Source organism: Asterias rubens, unplaced genomic scaffold (assembly GCF_902459465.1).
Source record: "Asterias rubens unplaced genomic scaffold, eAstRub1.3, whole genome shotgun sequence".
Lineage (NCBI taxonomy): Eukaryota > Metazoa > Echinodermata > Asteroidea > Forcipulatida > Asteriidae > Asterias > Asterias rubens.
Window position 1 is genome coordinate 171435 of NW_022985696.1, and position 19427 is coordinate 190861.

Consider the following 19427-nt stretch of genomic DNA (forward strand, 5'->3'; position numbering starts at 1 on the left):
TAACGAGCAATTCAGTCCGCCATGACGTCGAAAATTGCGAGATGTAGATTGTCGGCCCCAACAAAAATTGCCGATATTTGCTCAAAATGCTGAGAAGTACGAAGGAATAACCAACAAGCATAACCGTTACGGTGTAGAGAACACCCGTGAAACATCTTTACCCGGAGAACTGGTCGTTAAATGACCGAAAATGGCTCTCGAAAGTCTGTTTGTTTCACCCCCACCTCTCGTGAACTGTTCCAATGAAACACTTTCGAAGGGTGGCAAGTCTGAGTATGATGAAAGGTCAAGTAATTGTTCCTAGTTTCACTGTCTTCCCGTAATTTACAGTTTTGCCTTCTCTATATTAATAAATGCGATAACACGGGGTAATTCATCGTTTCTTATGTGGGGAATTTTCTCAAAATCAGGTAAGAAAATGAAAAAAGAAAAATGACGAAAAGGTCGGGCGCGGCAGCAATGCATTATTCATAGCCTACTTTGCATAATTGATGTTTCCCTGCCACGTGACTTGTATCCTGTGGACCGTACCATTCTTGCATGGGTAACTATGTGAATTGAGTAATTATGTGTTGATGATAATTTTTTTGAAGTCGTGTGAAGCATGCATTTTTTATTTGTTAGAGCAAAAAAAATTCTGCATTCTTGAAAACACACAGGAAATAGTAAGTTTTTAAAGAAAAACTGTTCATGTAGTTGCAATGAATGAAAACTGTTTGGTCAGTTAAGTTTTCTATTATGATTTTTTTTTTTCAGTACAGCTGGCACATGGTTGTTGTAAATTTTGGATGAAGAAATGTTAAGATCAAAAAAATCATCTGAATTTAAGTTATAATTTTTTTCTGAAATTTTCGAAGCTGATAAAATACTTTTGGTAACTATTAATGGTCGCACCACCAAATCCCTAATAGTGAAATAAAAAGATAATTGAATGGTTTTTGATTTTTTTTTTTGATTTTTTTTTAAACCTGACCTGAGACATATTTTTTTTAAGTTTGGAGAGCCAAAGTATTAACTGCAAATTCTTGGGTTTGTAAATCAACAAAAATGTTATCGCTAACAAAGATCTAGACCCACCTTCAAGCATGCATGCAAACATAAAAACTTGCTAAGCACAAAAAACATTGCAGAAATAGGTTACCAGTCAAAATGCAGTACAGTCTACAATGCTGTGACTGGTACCGGGTGGACTACCGGCACTACCCCACTTAATTTTTGCTTGCCATGTCAAACCACATTGTTTTGACTGGTATCCTGCAAATTTTGCAAAGCAGAAAAATGTTCTGCTTTATTAGGCCTGGGCCGAATTCATATAGCTGCTTTACACAAGAACTAGGCAAGCACAGCGAAATTGTGCTTACCAGAATAAGGGTACCGGCCAAACTACCATGACATATTCACAATTTGTGGCTGGTATTCTGCTCATATTGGTTGGTAAACAATATTTTTTGCTTAAGCAGCTCTATGAATTTGGGGTTTCCACACACAACCTCAAACAAAGTAATAACCAACTTTATTGATTTGTTTTGTCACTGAAGAGAAATCATGCAAAATTGGGTCTCGTTAGGCTACACAATTTGTTCTGGGGTTTTTGTCCTGTCTCATTTAAACATCAAATGACCTCGCGATAAATACCCCTACATTCCTAGCCTGTTTATTGCAAGACCAAATTAATCTATTATATTAATAATTAATTATCTTGAAATTATTTTTAAACAATGCACAGTAATTTATTTGTTTATCTCAACCATCAATTGACATTTTCACTTCTTTTTTTTTCATTTGGAAAGAAGTCATCTCTTGTTTGGTAAAGCAAGTGCTCTGTTGTGTCTTTTGTTTAGTGACTGTCTACATGTAAATTCAAACCCAGTATAAAAATCTTTTCAAAGTTTTTCATTCTCAAAATTGCTCTTTGGTAGGTTTTAACATGGAGCAATAAACTAGATGAATTTAACAATGGTTGTTTTATGTGGGTTTACAAAGGGGAAGACTTACGCCAGTCTAGCCTTATGTTAATCTCCTCCAGCTCCAGCTACTGAATATGCATAGTGATATTATTATTCATATCCAAGCAGCCAATCAGGGATAAGTACACGTGTACATGACTAATCAGTGTGTCCATATTGTCTGTTTAGTGTGTGTACACATCATCGTGAATGAATGAGCAATAGGTTTTGTACGACATGTATACTTTAGTACATACAACCATGGTGTACACGTTAACCGTTCAGTGTATGTAATTCATAAGTAGAAAAATACACTGTTCATGAAAGTGCATCACATTTATGTATTAACAACCTTCATGGTATACTATTACATACCCAGCATAGAGCCTTTTTTTTTCTCTGTGTGATGGATGTACTGTAGTTGAAAGTGACAACTGTTTTCTGATCCCATCACATTTTCAACCTTTGGAGATAATATTATTTCAAGACACTTCCACAAGTCACCAAAGGAGCACTCCTTTCTAGTCACGGTTTTTCTTCAAATAAAACAGAACACAGATTTGAGATATTTTTTTATATATGGCTTGAGTAAGCAAGATTGGGACGGGACTGAATTTGAAATGCAACTTCACTATACAATAGGGTGACTCAAATAGTATACCAGGTTTTTTCCCACTGTGTCATTACAATCTATCAAGGGGGCAAATGAACATGGAATATCTCATAATGTATGTTGTGTTTATTATGTAGAAAAAAAAGAGAAAAAAAAGTATTCCCCCCCCCCCCCCATTGTTTTTTTTTTAATTATTATTATTATTTTTTTTTTTTTGGGGGGGGGGGGCGAATGACTATGTAAAAGCCTAAATTTGTTATACATGATTGGTAATGGTAAATACAAAATCATAGTTTTAATTAAGTGAATTCTTACTGATTATACAGTTAAATAATTTTTCTGGGGAATATTTTCTGCTTTAAATGAAGTTATATTCCAAGCACACCATATCTTAACACCACAACAAAAGCAACAGCTGTTTTGGGTTGGCACAACCATACAGAAGGCACACACACGTACAATTTGTTAAACATGCTGAAAATTGTGCATGTTTTTGTTCCACTGTTTTCCCCTGACTGACTCACACAAGGGATTAATCCCAAATGTATACAGGTATGTTGTAGACGAAGGTTTATTAAGCCAGGATTTGGTAAAAGGGTGCCCAAATTTGCTGTGAATTTTAAAAACTGGGGTCAAAATTGTCCACTTGAAATACATTACATGTAAAATGACAGATCAGGGTGTCCAAATTTAAAGGGAAGGAACACGTTTGGTAATTACTCAAAACAAATATTAACTTGAAAACTGACTTGGTAACGAGCATTGGAGAGCTGTTGATAATATAAAACATTGTGAGAAACGACTCCCTCTTCTTATGTAACGTAGTTTTTGAGAAAGATGTAATTATACGCTAAAATAACAAAATACTTTTATTCTTATCTGAAAGCACACAAATTCGTCCAACAAGGGTGTTTTTTCTTTCACGATTTTCTCGCAACTTCGATGATCAATTGAGCCCAAATTTTCACAGGCTTGTTGTTTTTATGGTTATGATTGGATACACTAAGTGAGAAGACTGGTCTTTGACAATTACCAAACGTGTACCCTCCCTTTAAAACTGGGTGCACAAAAGATGCCCAGACACCCCCCTCTGGCTCACACTATTGTGGCCTATAATATGGTTGCTGATCACACAAAACATTTCTACACTTCGGCTATTTTCAATCAGCCATGCCACTGTGTGTACCTTTAATTCACTTTCATTTCTAACGGAAACTGAAGACTAACAAACATGAACTAAGTGACAGCATAATTGACAAACTGTTTGTGACCAGATAGTGTATGCTTTTGATATGGCATTGAAATTAATCTTGTGGTCAATAGTTTGAGCTGGTTTTGTTTGGAAGGGGGGGGGGGGGTTGAGGTCAAAGGTCATCTAATCTTTATGCTTTGGGGTTTTTGTTTGTGTTTATTTATTTATTTTTTAATTAACATGACCTATTGCACTAGGAGCAGGCGATTATTTAAAAAAAGTATTTTTTATTGTTTGTTTTTACTTAAATTGATTATTTTGTTTGTTCTGATTTTTTAGATTTTTTTTTTGACTTTATTATGGGACATTTTGAAGGGCACCAAGGCTAAGTCCAGGGGCAACAAGATCCCATGATGTCCCTGTGCCCTTTTTTGCCTTGCCTGGCGCTTTCCTCTTTTCAAACAAAACTGACTGTTTCATTCTGGAATGTGCTTACTATAACCCTAATCTGCAAGCCCCGAAAAAAAACAATACAAAACCCAACAAGAGAAACCGACCTATATAGCCCTGCATCCCAATTACTAAAAAGCAAAAGAGAAAATAAAGAATAGAATCCATAGAACAATACTGTGCCAGAGGATTTTGGTACTTTTTCTAACACAAAACACATTGTCCACAGATTTACATTAAACTTTTGTTTAAAGATAATGATAGTAGAAAGTGTATCTTAAGACGTTGCTGAGGTGCTGTAGTTTTTGAGAAATGAGTAAAACAATGTCATGAAAGTATGTTTTTACATGCTTAAATAATTTTTGCCTTGTAATCACTGAGACAAAAATTATTTTCATGACATTGTGTTATTCATTTCTCAAAAATTACAGCACTTCAGCAAGTAATATTTTCAGGGAAGCTTTCTACTATCATTATCTTCAAACTGTGTAAAGGCCCCGAGAAGGAAAATGAGAACGATAAAAATGCATGCCTCGATTGGTTGAATTGCTCCACGCAGATTACGCCCACGCTTATTCAACCAATCGAGGGCGTGCATTTTTATCGTTCTCCTTTTCGTTCTCTTTATCGGGGCCTGTGTGACAGGGCCTTCAGTAAATCTGTAGACATTGTGTTTTGTGTCCAACAAAAAGTACCTTTAATACGAGACCAATTTGAAGTAGTAAAAGTAAATGCTACTTTAAGACCTAAAGATAAAAGGAAAAGCAAAACATGTTCCTATCAGAGAAACCAAAACCAACAATTGACATCACCCCGCCCCTCTCCATTTTGTTTTTATTATTTTTTAAGTACAGATAGGTCCCAAGAGGAAAACAAAGTACACAAAAAACAGGTTCATAAAACATAAACCCCCCCCCCCCCCAAAAAACAAAAACAAAAAAAAACAACCAAGGAGTTAAAAAAGGGTTCCTTAGCGAAAATGCAAACAGGAACAACAAAGGAAAGAATCTCGACTAAAGTACTGCTCCAGAAATCCTCGCTTCCTAATTCTAGAAAACATCCACGCCCTATCAGCCCCATATAGGGACTGTGTGTTTGGCAGTGCTGGTTATACTGTCCCAGTTGATAATGCGTTCCTATTGGCTGACACACCACATGACCTTAGAAATGACCTGTGTAATCACATATGACGTATGACCCAAAGTTGGGGGTTATCAATTCTGAACTTGTTTGCGTCTTGTCCTCGACCATTGTTTCAAGAATTTGTATGTGACGCCTCTACTTTTTTTTTCTTTTAATTGAAATTTACCGAGCTCAATGTCCGAATTGTCTCTTGTTTAATTAGTTATAAATTAATTAATTTAATTCAATATAGCTATTCTACTAAGCCCGGGAAGGGACAGTGGTAAGAAAAAAATATGCAGGGGCTAATTCGTTCGCACGGTTAAGTAATCCGTTCGAACGAATTAATAATCCGTTCGAACGAATTAATAATCCGTTCGCACGGTTTAGTAATCCGTTCGCACGGTTTAGTAATCCGTTCGAACGAATTAGTAATCCGTTCAAACGAATTAATAATCCGTTCGCACGGTTTAGTTATCCGTTCGAACGAATTAGCAATCCGTTTGAACGAATTAGTAATCCGTGCGCACGGTTTAATAATCCGTTCGAACGAATTAGTAATCCGTTCGAACGAATTAGCAATCCGTTCGAACGAATTAGTAATCCGTTCGCACGGTTTAACTAAGGCATGAAATGGCGCTGCACGCATGCGTAAGCAATCCCCTCACAACAACACTTTGCTTCAAGATGTCCACCCTCGTCTTTTCAATTAGCAATGCATCTATTGACAAACTTATCAACACGGTCATCATCAGAGTCAGAACTTGTGTTGCGGCCCTCTGCCATCTTGAAGCAAAAAGTTGTTGTGAGGGGATTGCTTACGCATGCGTGCAGCGCCATTTCATGCCTTAGTTAAACCACTGAACGGATTACTAATTCGTTCGAACGGATTGCTAATTCGTTCGAACGGATTACTAAATCGTTCGAACGAATTATTAAACCGTGCGAACGGATTACTAATTCGTTCAAACGGATTGCTAATTCGTTCGAACGGATAACTAAACCGTGCGAACGGATTATTAATTCGTTTGAACGGATTACTAATTCGTTCGAACGGATTATTAGACCGTGCAAACGGATTGTTAATTCGTTCGAACGGATTACTAAACCGTGCGAACGGATTACTAAACCGTGCGAACGGATTACTAATTCGTTCAAACGGATTGCTAATTCGTTCGAACGGATAACTAAACCGTGCGAACGGATTATTAATTCGTTTGAACGGATTACTAATTCGTTCGAACGGATTACTAAACCGTGCGAACGGATTATTAATTCGTTCGAACGGATTACTAAACCGTGCGAACGAATTAGCCCCTGCATATTTTTTTCTTACCACTGTCCCTTCCCGGGCTTAGTACTATTCAGAAAGTTCCAATCAAATTACTTTTACTGTCCTTTCTCCTTTCCTATATCTTAAAATTTTCCAATTTTATACAAATTCATTCTAGCCAACTCTTTTGAAACAAAATGTACTATGATTAATTTAATATATTAGGCCCTTATTAGATATAAATCTGATTCAATATGGAAAAAGTTGCAATTACAAGGCAAAAGAAAAAAAAGCAAGCTTTCTACAATATGCTGTTTTTCTCATTATCGTTTTGAAACTAAACAAATATTGATAATAACTAAATGGAGGCTGAGGAAAAAATAGTCTGGTGACATTCAGGGGATAATCATTTTTAGCAATGTTGATGCAAATATGTGACTGAGTATGAAACCTCGAGCAGTTTGAAACCATTGGACACTTTAGGTAAAACTATTGTCCAAAAGGCCCACACTTCGTGTATCACAACTTACATCAAATAACAAACCTGTGCAAATTTAGGCTCAATCAGTCATCAGGGTCGGGAGAAAATAACGTGAAAACCCACCCTTGTTTCCGCACGTTTCGCCGTGTCATGAAATGTGTTTAAAATAAATCCGTTATTCTCGCTATCGAGAATTGATAATTGTTTTAATGTTTTCTCAAAATATGAAGCATTTCATGGAGAAGTCTTTAACCATTACCTTCTGTAAACCCTGTAAGTTATTTGTAAATCTGTGAACTTTTTTTTTTTTTTTTTTTTTTCTGTTCCGAAAGTGTATAATGGCATCGTAAATTTCTGATATGTAGCACTTTTTAATATAAAGCAACCACGTCCTCTTTGTAATTAAAGCCATTGTACACTTTCGGTACAGAACAAAAAATGAAAGTTCACAGATTTACAAATAACTTACAGGGTTTACAGAAGGTAATGGTGAAAGACTTCTCTTGAATTATTATTCCATGAAATGCTTTACTTTTTGATGAAACATTAAAACAATATCAATTCTCGATATATCGAGAATTACGGATTTATTTTAAACACATGTCATGACATGAATGTAAACATCACAATGTTGTTTTGTATTTAAGTATCGAGTTTTAACTGGACCAAACCACTCTAATTATAGGGAGGAAGATGATGCCGAAGAGGGTGAAATTCTGGAAGACGGAGAACTACCAGAGTCTGACGGAGAGGGTCAGAACAGCTTGAACGGAGAGGAGGACACTCCTCCCGCGGAGGGTTCAGAAGAGCTCCCTGCGGAAGAAAATGTTCAGTCTGAAGATGGAGACTACCAGCAGGCTGGAGGTCAGGGGTCATACGGGAACGAGGAAGCCCCGCAAGGTGAAGAGAACGAGACGATGGTAGAGACCTCGGAGCATCATCACAGATCATCGTCGCATCGGAAGAAACGGAAGAGGAAACACCGGAGGGAGAAGGCCAAGAGGAGACGGAGACATCGTTCAGGGAGCGTTGAGGAAGTAAGATACTGATTTAGACCCTTACCCCATTTCCTAACCCTGACCCTGGCCCTAAACCCTAACCCCTAACCCTGACCCCAACAATCCTGACCCTCTTTGTGAACAACAGTTTGAAGACCACTGATAGCAGTTATCTCAATAACATTCACATACCAATTTACAATAGACCAATCCATTAAGCTCCGCCCCATTGCATATTGACCAATCACAACGCAACGAAGGTCTGACACTAAGGTCTGACATGCGTGCGCGTATCTTGGCGTGCGCAGCAGAGTTGTGCAGAAAGGCATTGGAGAGCCCCACGTGTTCTTGCTCACACGTGCGTTCAGGCGGAGCCTACTGGATTGGTCTATTGCTGTTGGCAAAGGCAGCTTTGTTGGACCATTTTCGTTCAGGCAGCGTTGGGGAAGTACAAGACTGACTTAGACCCTAGTCCCAACTCCTAACCCCAAAATTACCAAATTCAAGGCCTAAAAAGACCTGAGGTCTCGAAATCAAGCATCTGAAAGCACACAACTTCGTGGCAGAAAGGGTTTTGTTTCTTCGACGACCAATTGAGCTCAAATTTTCACAGGTTTGTTATTTTATGCACATGTTGAGAATACTTGTCTTTAACAATTACCAATAGTGTCCAGGGTCTTTAACCCATGTAGTCTTATTTTTTTTACCAAAGGATGTCACTCCACCTGGCAGCCCAACGCAAGACGAGAATTTCCTGGACCGGAGTTACCCGCCACGTCGGAAGGCGTCGCGGTACGATTCCCCGCCGGACTACGATACGCCGGGTGAGGAAGAGTTCGGCATGCCCCAGAAGTCCAGAGACAGAAACCAAGGATACTTCGTTCCCGAAGACTACTGGGAAGAAGAAGACGAAGAGGAAAATGCGTCTCGGATGCGGAGACGGAATGACCAACAACAAGAGGAGGACGAGCGGAACTGGTGAGGTTTTTTCTTTTCATGAGTACGGCCACAGAAGTTATGAACAGTGCATACTGAACGAAAAGTTGCATAACAAAAAAATTAAAGATGCTATGTCAGATTTTTGGCCGATTTGACCCAAAAATTTTGATGGGGGTCGAGAAAGTTACAAGCTTTCATTTGAGCCATTGCTCGAAAAAGTCTGCCATGTATGAGTAGCAGTGAAATAAAGTGCTCAAAATTAATTTTGACCAATTCTTAAGTGTTTTAAAGGAAATGTTTTACATTTTTGTCATGGTTTCTGACCATTAAAAGTAAAAGTTAAACTTTTTTCGTTAGAGCGGGTGATGCTCTTTGAAATACCATTCACTCAATTTTGTGTATGTTTGGAAACAAAAATCTGACATAGCATCTTTAATGTCTTATATAGCGCACATATCTACAAACAAGGTACTCAAGGCGCTGAGTAAACTTTCAGAAAGATAGGTTATTGAAGTTATGAACAGTGCATACTGAACGAAAAGTTGCATAACAAAAATATTAAAGTCTTATATAGCGCACATATCTACCAACAAGGTACTCAAGATGCTGAGAAAACTTTCAGAAATGGTTATTGAAGTTACGAACAGTGCATACTGAACAAAAAGTTGCATTACAAAAATATTAAAGTCTTATATAGCGCACATATCTACCAACAAGGTACTCAAGATGCTGAGAAAACTTTCAGAAATGGTTATTGAAGTTACGAACAGTGCATACTGAACAAAAAGTTGCATTACAAAAATATTAAAGTCTTATATAGCGCACATATCTACCAACAAGAAACTCAAGACGCTGAGAAAACTTTCAAAAAGATAGGTTATTGAAGTTATGAACAGTGCATACTGAACGAAACATCTCAAATCCATCTTTAAAGAGATTGTTAGATGCCAGTTGTTGGAGGATTTTGTTCCTTCAACTTTGAAGTATAATAATTCTTTTCAGAACTGGAAAGACTCTCAAATTCCAAAAAATCTACTCCGCAAATTAGTAGAAAAAAGTTCTCAATTGAACATAATCTACACAGGACAGTCGAAATTGGTGTTGTGGTAAACAAAATACACGTTTCCACACAATTTCATGCCTCAAAAAACACAATAAACATACTAATATTTATTTGCATTATTTGTAAAAATTTCCTCTTCAGTTATGACTCCGAAGAGGAAGAGAAATACCAAGACATGCTGAGTCACTCAGAAGGCCACACCCGTGGGCAAGACATGCTGAATCACTCAGAAGGCCACACCCGTGGGCGTGGCGGCCCAGGGCGGTTCAATATGCCAGGGCGTGGCAGGGGCAGGGGAAGAGGCAAAGGAAGAGGAGGGCAGGCTCATGGGGGTGTGCCTTCGATGAAAGGACCTGGCAACCAAAACCAAGAGGGAGACGAGAACATGGAAGAGATCAACGCCCCTGTAGGCCGAGGAAAGGGTGGGGCCAGAGGGCGTGGTGGAAAAGCTAGAGGAGGGAAAGGGCGTGGCAAGGGGATGGATAGTCAGGCTATGCAACGGCCGATCTGCAAATTCTATTTGGAAGGCAAATGCAACAAGGTGAGACAGATTGGATTTTGAAAACTTTGAAAATTTCTGAAAGAGAGATAGTGTGCTGGGATACCAAGGTTTATCGTCTTATAAATGTGTGAACACAAGGCTCCTAAATACAGCATTTTAGTGCCTTTAAATAGGCATTGCACACTATTGGTAATTACTCAAAATAATTTTTAGCAAAAAACCTTACTTGGTATTACGAGGATTGGAGAGCTGATTTGATAGTATAAAACGATGTGAGAAACAGCTCCCTCTGAGGTAATGTAATTTTTTCTCACTAAAACATTTGAGTTTCTTTTGTGCCAAGCAAGTTTTTGTGCTCACAGACTTTATGAAATTTGGCCCTGCATCCCTGTGGAGAGTCGTTGTCTCGGATGCTCAAGTTTGCTCGATCAGATGAATCTGTTTTTATTTATTTATTTTTATTGTTTATTTTTCAGGGAGCAAATTGTACGTTCAGCCACGCCGTGTCGCAGAACAAGAAGATGGAGCAGTGTAAATTCTACATCCAGGGACAATGTCAAAAAGGAGATGACTGCCTCTTTATTCATGGTATGTGCAGCATTCCACAATGGTTTAATAATAAAAATAATATTAATAATAATAATCAAAGCATTTATATAGCGTTCTTACACAAAAAAGGTACCACAAAGCTTTACAACAGATTAACAAGCAATTAAATATTAACAATACAGAGCAATGAGAAATAAAGAAATAGCCTAAGAAGTGAAATAAGTTTGGAAAAGGTGTGTTTGGAGTGGTATTTGGAAATCGGAAAAGTGACTTAGCATGACGTATTTGAAAAGGAAGAGTGTTCCAAAGGCTTGGTGCTGCTGCATAAAAACCTTTGGATGATGATGTTTAAGACCCACTCATCGGGTCCGATTTTTGTGCTGAGATAATTACATATTTTTGTTTACATGAACATGAAGAATTGTTGTTTTTTGAATAATTTTTGTTGTCATGGTTTACCCCATTTTTTAAGGAATTGTAGTTCGTAGTATAAAATGATCTACGTCCATAAAGTAAAAATCACACATCTTAATATTTTAAAATGGTATCTGCAAAGGTAAATTGACTAGAGTGAGACTGGAACCAATGACCTTTGTATTGCTGTTGTTGATTACGTCATGACAGCTGTTGATTGAACGTGCCAGCACTCTATCAACTATGGGTGCGTTCGTTTAGCTTCCCTGGGTCACCCCGGTCTGCCCCGGTACGTTCGAATAGCTTTGACGGGGCTCACTCGGGTCAGCCCCCTAGTGCCCTGCTTGTGGAGTGGGTCACTTGGGGGTGACCTGAATTGCATGCCGTCACCACGAGAGGGCGAGTGTGATCGTTTGTTTTGCTCTTGTCAGGGGCTCACCCGAGTGAGCACCGCAGGGTAGACCCAGGGAAGCTTACAAATGCACCATAAGCTATTAGAAGATGACAACAAACTGTCTACTCTATTTCGAAAATACTATGTTCTTTGTCTGAATTTAGTATCTGTATCTCTTTGACCCAATTACTAGGTGATATGCCGTGCAAGTATTTCCACACTGGGGCTGTTTGCTACCAGGGAGAGGGCTGTAAATTCTCACATAAGCCTCTTACAGAACACACGAGGTTACTTCTTGGCAAGGTAAGAGTTGCCACCTCTGGGATTGCAGAGGGTGGGGCTTGGAGAGGGCGGGGCTTGCAGTGGGTGGCGGTTGGGGGCTGGCAAAAATTTAACTTTGTGGAGAAGTCACCTTGGTGAAGCGGTTAGACTTCAGGGCCCAATTTCATAGAGCTGCTAAGCACAAACATTTGCTTAAAACAGGATTACCAACCAAATGTCCACATGATTTTCAGGATAAGCAAACAACAGCTGAATACCAGTAAACAAGCAGTATGCAATAAATGGAAATTTGGTTCGTAATCATGTTTTTATCAAGGAAGAAGTTTCATGCTAAGCAAATTTTTGTGCTTAGCAGCTCTATGAACTTGGGCCCTGGACTTACAGTTACAAGGTTGTGGGATGAATCCCCCTAAGCTAAGCGCTGATTACACAATGACTAGCAAATCATAAATTCCCTTGCACCCACAGAATGACTGCAATTTCTTATAACAGAGAGGGCTCAGACTGTTTCACTGTTCAGATACAAAATAATGCGGCAATTCAGCAGCCACTACCAGAAACGCCAGAGCAATTCCCTTGTCTTCGCAATAACGTATTATTTGGTTCTTTCGTTTTCAAAAGCTTAACTCCACAAAATGGCGTGCCATGTTAGCTCACGTCATATAAGGAAAACCATGCAACCACATAATATTCTGCCTTTAAAACATCTTTCTATTTAATATGCATTTTTTAACCAAAGGTTTTCAAACGCTTTTCATAAACCAACTCTACTGAACGTGTCCCTTTAAGTATAAGTTTTTATAGAAAGTCTGCCGTAGATTTCACAAAACTCTTCCTAACTTAAGATTAATCTTAGGACTAAGGACGAGTCCCAAGCCTGCACTGTAGCATGCAGACCTTAGGATTGATCCTAAGTTAGGACGAATTACTCGTCCTAACTCGAGATAAGACGAGTCCTAACTCTTTGTGAAATCAACGGCAGAAATCACAAGATTTTTACAATTTGGTAGGTCTTAAAAGGTGGTCTTCAGGACGTCTATGGACCCGAGATTCAGCGCCAACCTCACCAGACTAGAGGCTTGCTTCCGCATCCCGTGGGACCAGCCGTTAATCCCAACAAGAAAATACCATCACTATTTGAGATCAAGACGCAACTCGTCGGGGAGGAGGGGCGGAGGATTGCAGAACTCGAGAAGGAACGGGAAAAAGATCTCATGATGCAAAAGTATGTACCCTCAGAAACTTTACAAATTATGGAACATGGAATGTTTTTGCCCGTCGAGTTTGCAAAATTTTGTGATGAGGCTTACTAGGGATTGCACTGAGTAAAAGAACCCATAACTCCTGTGTTGCTGGTTCACACGGTTTGTGAGGTTGTCTTTAAGTGTTAGGCTTGCAAGCCACAGTGAATATTCTTCTTTACTGAAGTCTGATTTAAGCTTGGGCGATATCGATTTATTTTATTCACGATATATCGCCGACAATATATCGCGATATTCGATATAATCGCGATTAATGAAGTTTGACATCATCAGTCTTAAAACTCCAAGTGAAAGTTGTAGAAGAGACAGTCCTAGCATAAGAGAGGTGTTCTAATGACCTATTCTTCTGGTTTTACTCCAAACCTATGGGGTGCAAGGCGTCTCAGCTAGCAAATACATCGCAATATTTAATCGATATATCGATATATCGCGATTATCGCGATATATCGCGATATATCGATATTTCGATTAAAACCAAATCCATCCGATATCGAAATCGTGTCCAAATTAATATCGCGATATTCAATAATATCGTGATATCGCCCAAGCTTAGTCTGATTTCAAATTTGTGTGCCCTCAACAAAAAATATTCTCCTTCTTCTTTGAATTCAGACAAGTTCTGGTGCTAATTCACCAGAGTGTGGGTTCGAATCCCGCTTGTGACACTTGTGTCCATGAGCAAGATACTTTACTATAATTGCTTCTCTTCACCCATGGGTATAAATGGGTACCTGCGAGGGTAGAGGTTGATATTGTGAATGAAAAAGCTTTTAATAATAATAATAATAGCTAATTCTTATATAGCGCATTTCATAACTAAGAGAAATACCAATGCGCTTAAAAAAAATTGACCAGTAAGCCATTCTTTTTTCTTCTATATTTCAGAATGAGTTTCTATGGGTCGGGTATTCCAAGAGGGATGCAGAGGCCCTATGACGAGGATCCACAGAACATGCCCCATCCGGGTTCCTTTGACCCCCAAAATGAACAAGAAGATGATGAGGACTTCCAAGGGTCTCAAGACCAGGGTGATGAGCACCTCTACGCCCAACAGCAGCAGCAGCATCCGCAACATCAGCAACAGCAACAGCAGCAACATCAGCAGCAGCAACAGCAACGTCCCAACCAGCAACCATTTCATAGAGACAATAATAACCCCCCCTTCCCAAGAGGGCCTCCTCAGACGGAGACCATGCCGCATCCGGCTCACCGTCCACAAGAACAATTACAAGATTCCGCAGACAGTATGGAATCCCCGGTGCGCCAACAACAACAGCAGCCTAACATGCCGCCGCAGTTACAGAGGTTGAACCCGCAGGTGTCACCTCAGCACCAGCAGGTGTCGCCCCAACATCCGCAGCAGTCCTCGCCGCAGCAACTTCAGAAATCACCACCCTACCCTCAAGAATCGATTCAAGAGCCCCCAGGTCGACCCAAACTCAAGCTCTACACTCAACAACGGTCGACAGACCCAGCCCCGCTTCATCTCCGACCGGTTGAAGACTCATCTGAGGATTACGACCACGGCGATATTGATATGAGACGACCTAGAGTGAAGCACAACTCCGAGACGGATGGACTGGTTATTGATACGCCCGAAACACCTACGGAGAGATTCCATGAAGTTATTGGGAAACTAGACAAGGATGATAGGTTCTCTGAGGATGATGCGAGGCTCAAGTTGCTCATGGAAACAGAAATCGGAAAGCTGTCTGAAGGTATGTCATACAGAAAAGACAATAGTTGGTTGAGCTCCAACACGTTGAAACAGTGGTCGTTCATTAAAATCCCGCTCTCGTCAACTTTTGTTTTTTCAACCCCAAATCATTCAGAAGTGGCAATAGTAAGGATGCTATACTTTTATGGTACATTCATTCGACCACATTTAATATTCAGAGCAATTTATTTGGTTGGTAAACAGCCAGTTCTATTTTTTCATGAAGTATTTGTTTGTCTTTTTTCAGGTGACGACTCTGAGAATTTTTCTTCAGACCAAGGCAAACCGTCAGCTCTACAACAAGACGCAGACGGCCGGAAGACGGGCCTTGCGAGTGTGACAAAAAACATGCCAGCCAAACAGAGGGCGCTGTTTATGCGGATACAACAAAAGCAGGCGGAGTCATCTGAGGAGGGGGAGGATGGAGAGAAACTGCCGGAGGTCGATAAGAAGAAAGTGGAGAAGAAACCGAGCAGCGAGAACAAGGAGAAAGATGCTGGTAAGTTTCAATGCTTCTTTCAATAGAGTTATTTTCGACGGTGCAAATTTAACATCTATTTTACATAATTTTGTGTTGGATATTTGCTAAGGGCACTACAGCAAAACCACAGGGCGCCATGGCAATTGTTGTGGTAAGCTCAAGGCCTGCCACCAAGATCTATTAAATTGATGCGATACCCGTTCTATAAGGCCACATAAAAAAAAATTGTTGATTGTCCCCGCCCGACCTTTCAAAACCCCTCGACCCAGTTTAATACTTTTACTGCCCAGATTTTTCAGCTGATATTTTTTTTTAAATGTTCAGGTTTGAAAAGAAGGTTTTTATTCATGTTGGCAAAGCAAGAACAATTCTTCAAATATTTACTTGGCTACACTGTGCTTAGTAGTTTGAAAAAGTTTACAGAAAATGTCATCTTGGAGTTTAATTTGTTTGACAAAACTGTTGAAAACATCAAAAACACACAAACCCTCTGTTTTATAGTGATTGTGATGATTTCTTTATTCTTGATTTCATATTTGGCATGTCAACAAATGGTGCCCTTCGCAAATATCTAATGCAAATTTTAATCCCTGTATTAAAGTGCCTCTTACCAGAGAAAAATTACTGTGCCCCTTTAAGAGTAAAATTCAAGGCATGAAAATAATAATAATAATGATACAAAGTTCTTATAAACAAACATATCCTAGACACTAAAACAAGGCGATGAGCTAATAAAGAATAAACAAATTAATGAGCTCTGAACCGATATAAGATTCAAACTGCCTCTAGCTACGGGGCAATCTCAGTGGTCTAGTTGATAAGAATTCTGCTCTAGAATGAATGGCAAACTATTTGAAACTTACCCAGGACCCAGTCAGTTTCCCTTATGATTAATAACTGTGTCCGTTTCTTTTTTTTTGCAACTATCAGCTCGGGATGACGACAACTGGTACTCCAGTGACGAAGATGAGGCAGGCAACGACACACTGACAAACGTCATCAAGAAAAACAAATCCCATCCTGACGTCCTCAAAAGCGATCAACCAGCCACAAAGCAGCAGCAGCAAGTGTTACCCGACTCCCTGCTGTTCCAACCGGGGTCACAGACCCTCCTCCCAAACGCCCTCGCCAGCTTGTTTTCAGCAAAACCTCCAACGGTCGGACAGGGGTCCGATCCGAGGGTACTTGCACAGCAGAATGCCCTGAGCAGCATTCTGGGACTTGTCAATAAGGGTGGTTCGCCGACTCAACAACCGATTCCAAAACTTTTGATCGGACAGAAACCGCCATCTCTCTCGAACCAGCAGGTGCTTCCCGGCGCAGGTGGAGACAGCGGACTGAACTCTAAATTGGTGACTGAGTTCATCTTGCTTGAGGTAACGCACAGTGATAAACTCAAAGATCCTCGTGCGGACCGTGAAAAGAAAGATAAGTCTGATCTGAGGCTGCGGAAGCTCCTTTGGAAGGACAACGAGTACACGATCAATGACACCGACAGCAGACCAACTCTTGCGCCAATTGAGCTTCTCACGCCAACTGAACTGAAATCGCATCCGGATTTTGTGGGTGTCCCGACCACTACAGCTGCTGCCCCCACTGCCCCCCAGGCTGACCCTAGACCTGCTAGACCAGCAGATCCAAGGATTCAGAGACCTCGTGATCCAAGAACTCAAAGTGTTGAAAATAATTCAGCCCCGACGAACGAACTAGCTCCTCCTCCTCAGCAGAGAGATCCCAGATTGGCCAACCGGGATCCAAGGTTGAATGCGGCGGCATCCACAAACCAACCTCAAGGACAAGAGGGTCCTGAAATTCCAGGGAAGCAAGGAGGACTTCTCCCGACACCTCAAGTTGGGATTCCACCACCACCTGGGATTCATCCATTTCCTCAAGGGGGTCCATTTGGTCCTCCTGGACCCGGGCCGCCTGGTCCACGCATGCCAGGCATGTGTCCTCCCAATGCAAATTTCCCCCCATTTCCCAATGGAAGGTTCCCACGGTTCCCTCCAGGTGGCCCGCAGGGCAACATGAACCAGGGACCGAGGTTTCCACCGCGTGGCCCACCAGGCCCTCCCATGAGGAATATGAGACCTCGATTCTCGCATCGAGGAGGATCAATGTTTAACGAGAACCCAAATCGCATACCCCTGCCGCCGAACAACAGAATGTTCGGACCTAACCGTGGTCCGCCACAGAACATGGGGCATCCACTGATGCATGGACCCCCACGCCCCAGAGGGCCACCAGTCAGAGGTTCCATGCAAATCAGAGGACCAGCTTCTCTTAGAGGTGCTCCAAATATCGGACAAAGAATGCCATCAACTGATCCTAGGAACTCTGATTCTCCCCCAAGGGGACCTGTGAACTCTACCGCTCTGAAAGATCCTCGAGTAGCGAGGCAAACTCAGAAACAAGGAAACCAAAGTCCGCATCAGGATTCAAATATCGGGGGTGGCGATACCTCAGAATCGTCGCAACCACTTATAAGACCGTTGTTGAGTTTGCCGCCCCAAGGTCTGAATACTACTGGGCAACGCTTACCACAGACAATGCCTGAATCTGAAGACATGAAGCCACCGGCTGGTAAGGCGTCGGACTCAAGGCTGATCAGGCAGCTGAGTCAACCCAAAATTGAAATCAAAATGGAGCCGGCGTCTCTGCTCCGACAGAACTCTGCCCCTGCTGCATCCCCTAGTCCAGATGAAAAAGACATTAAGCCTTTCCCTAAAGAAGAGCTGACACCAGCAAGCCCTACCACGCCCAAACCAACCAGCAACCCAAAAGAGCCCCCTCTCATCTTGAGAATCAAACTAAGAGGTGAGAACGATAAACCGGAAATCACTCGACCCATCTCAGACTCCGGCTCAGATTCAGAATTAATGATCAGACGATCAAAGAGGACCAAAGCCAGTGGTAGTGATTCCGATCACTCAGTGGGTCTACCGGAATCTCGCAAGCGACCCCCTAAAAGCGCCCTCGCTGGGTTCTCAATACCAAAGATTCCCAAGAGAACGGATAAAACGGACGTGGATACGTCGTCGGACGACAGCAGTAAGCCAGCTGTGTCTGGCGTTAAGATGGAGCATCGACAAGTTCCGAGTGCGCACCATCGCATGCCACAGGTTACCAGTTCATTCAACCAAACCATTGCACGCCCGCCGGGCATTACTAACCAGACTCCTGCCAACACAAGAACAATTCCAAACGAAGGTGGTCTGGCTCCACCTCCGACTGGAAATCCGCAAAAAGTAGACTCTGAAATTGGGGAGCCTCCTAATCTAGCTGTTTTACCTCCTGATGATTTATCTCTGAAGGATATGTTTAAAATTAAAGACCCAACCGCTTCTCCGTTCTGCTGAATCTTCTTCCATGTAGAGTCAAAGTTGAGTCACACTGCAGCGATATCGAAATGATATCAATCACGACACAAAGAGAACGCATTGTATTGGTTGAGTTGCTCCACGCAGAATATGCACACGCTCATTCAACCAATAGATTGCGTGCTCTTTGTGTGTATCTTTCAAAAAGTGACCATCACATAAATTGTTTTACTTTTGTGGTTTAGTGGAAGTGTATGGTTGGGACTTCATCCAGGTTTTGTGCTTACTTACGTTTTTACAAACTAATGCTTTGTGCACTTTGCAGACTTTATAATAATATTAAAGGCAGTGGACACTATTGGTAATTGTCAAAGACTAGCCTTCACAGTTGCATAAAATATCATACCTGTGAAAATTTGAGCTCAATCA

At 40.9% G+C, this 19427-nt stretch overlaps 1 protein-coding gene across 1 annotated transcript; it reads left to right on the forward strand.

Annotated features, from left to right (window-relative positions):
* The first annotated feature begins 28 nt into the window (after positions 1–28).
* Positions 29–19383, forward strand: LOC117305691 (zinc finger CCCH domain-containing protein 4-like). Its single transcript, XM_033790551.1, has 10 exons — positions 29–285; positions 7763–8114; positions 8788–9053; positions 10219–10618; positions 11056–11167; positions 12130–12239; positions 13229–13443; positions 14366–15198; positions 15445–15696; positions 16609–19383. Exons 1-10 carry the CDS (start codon positions 191–193, stop codon positions 19035–19037), a joined length of 5064 nt encoding a protein of 1687 aa, XP_033646442.1. The 5' UTR covers positions 29–190; the 3' UTR covers positions 19038–19383.
* The last annotated feature ends 44 nt before the right edge of the window (positions 19384–19427 follow it).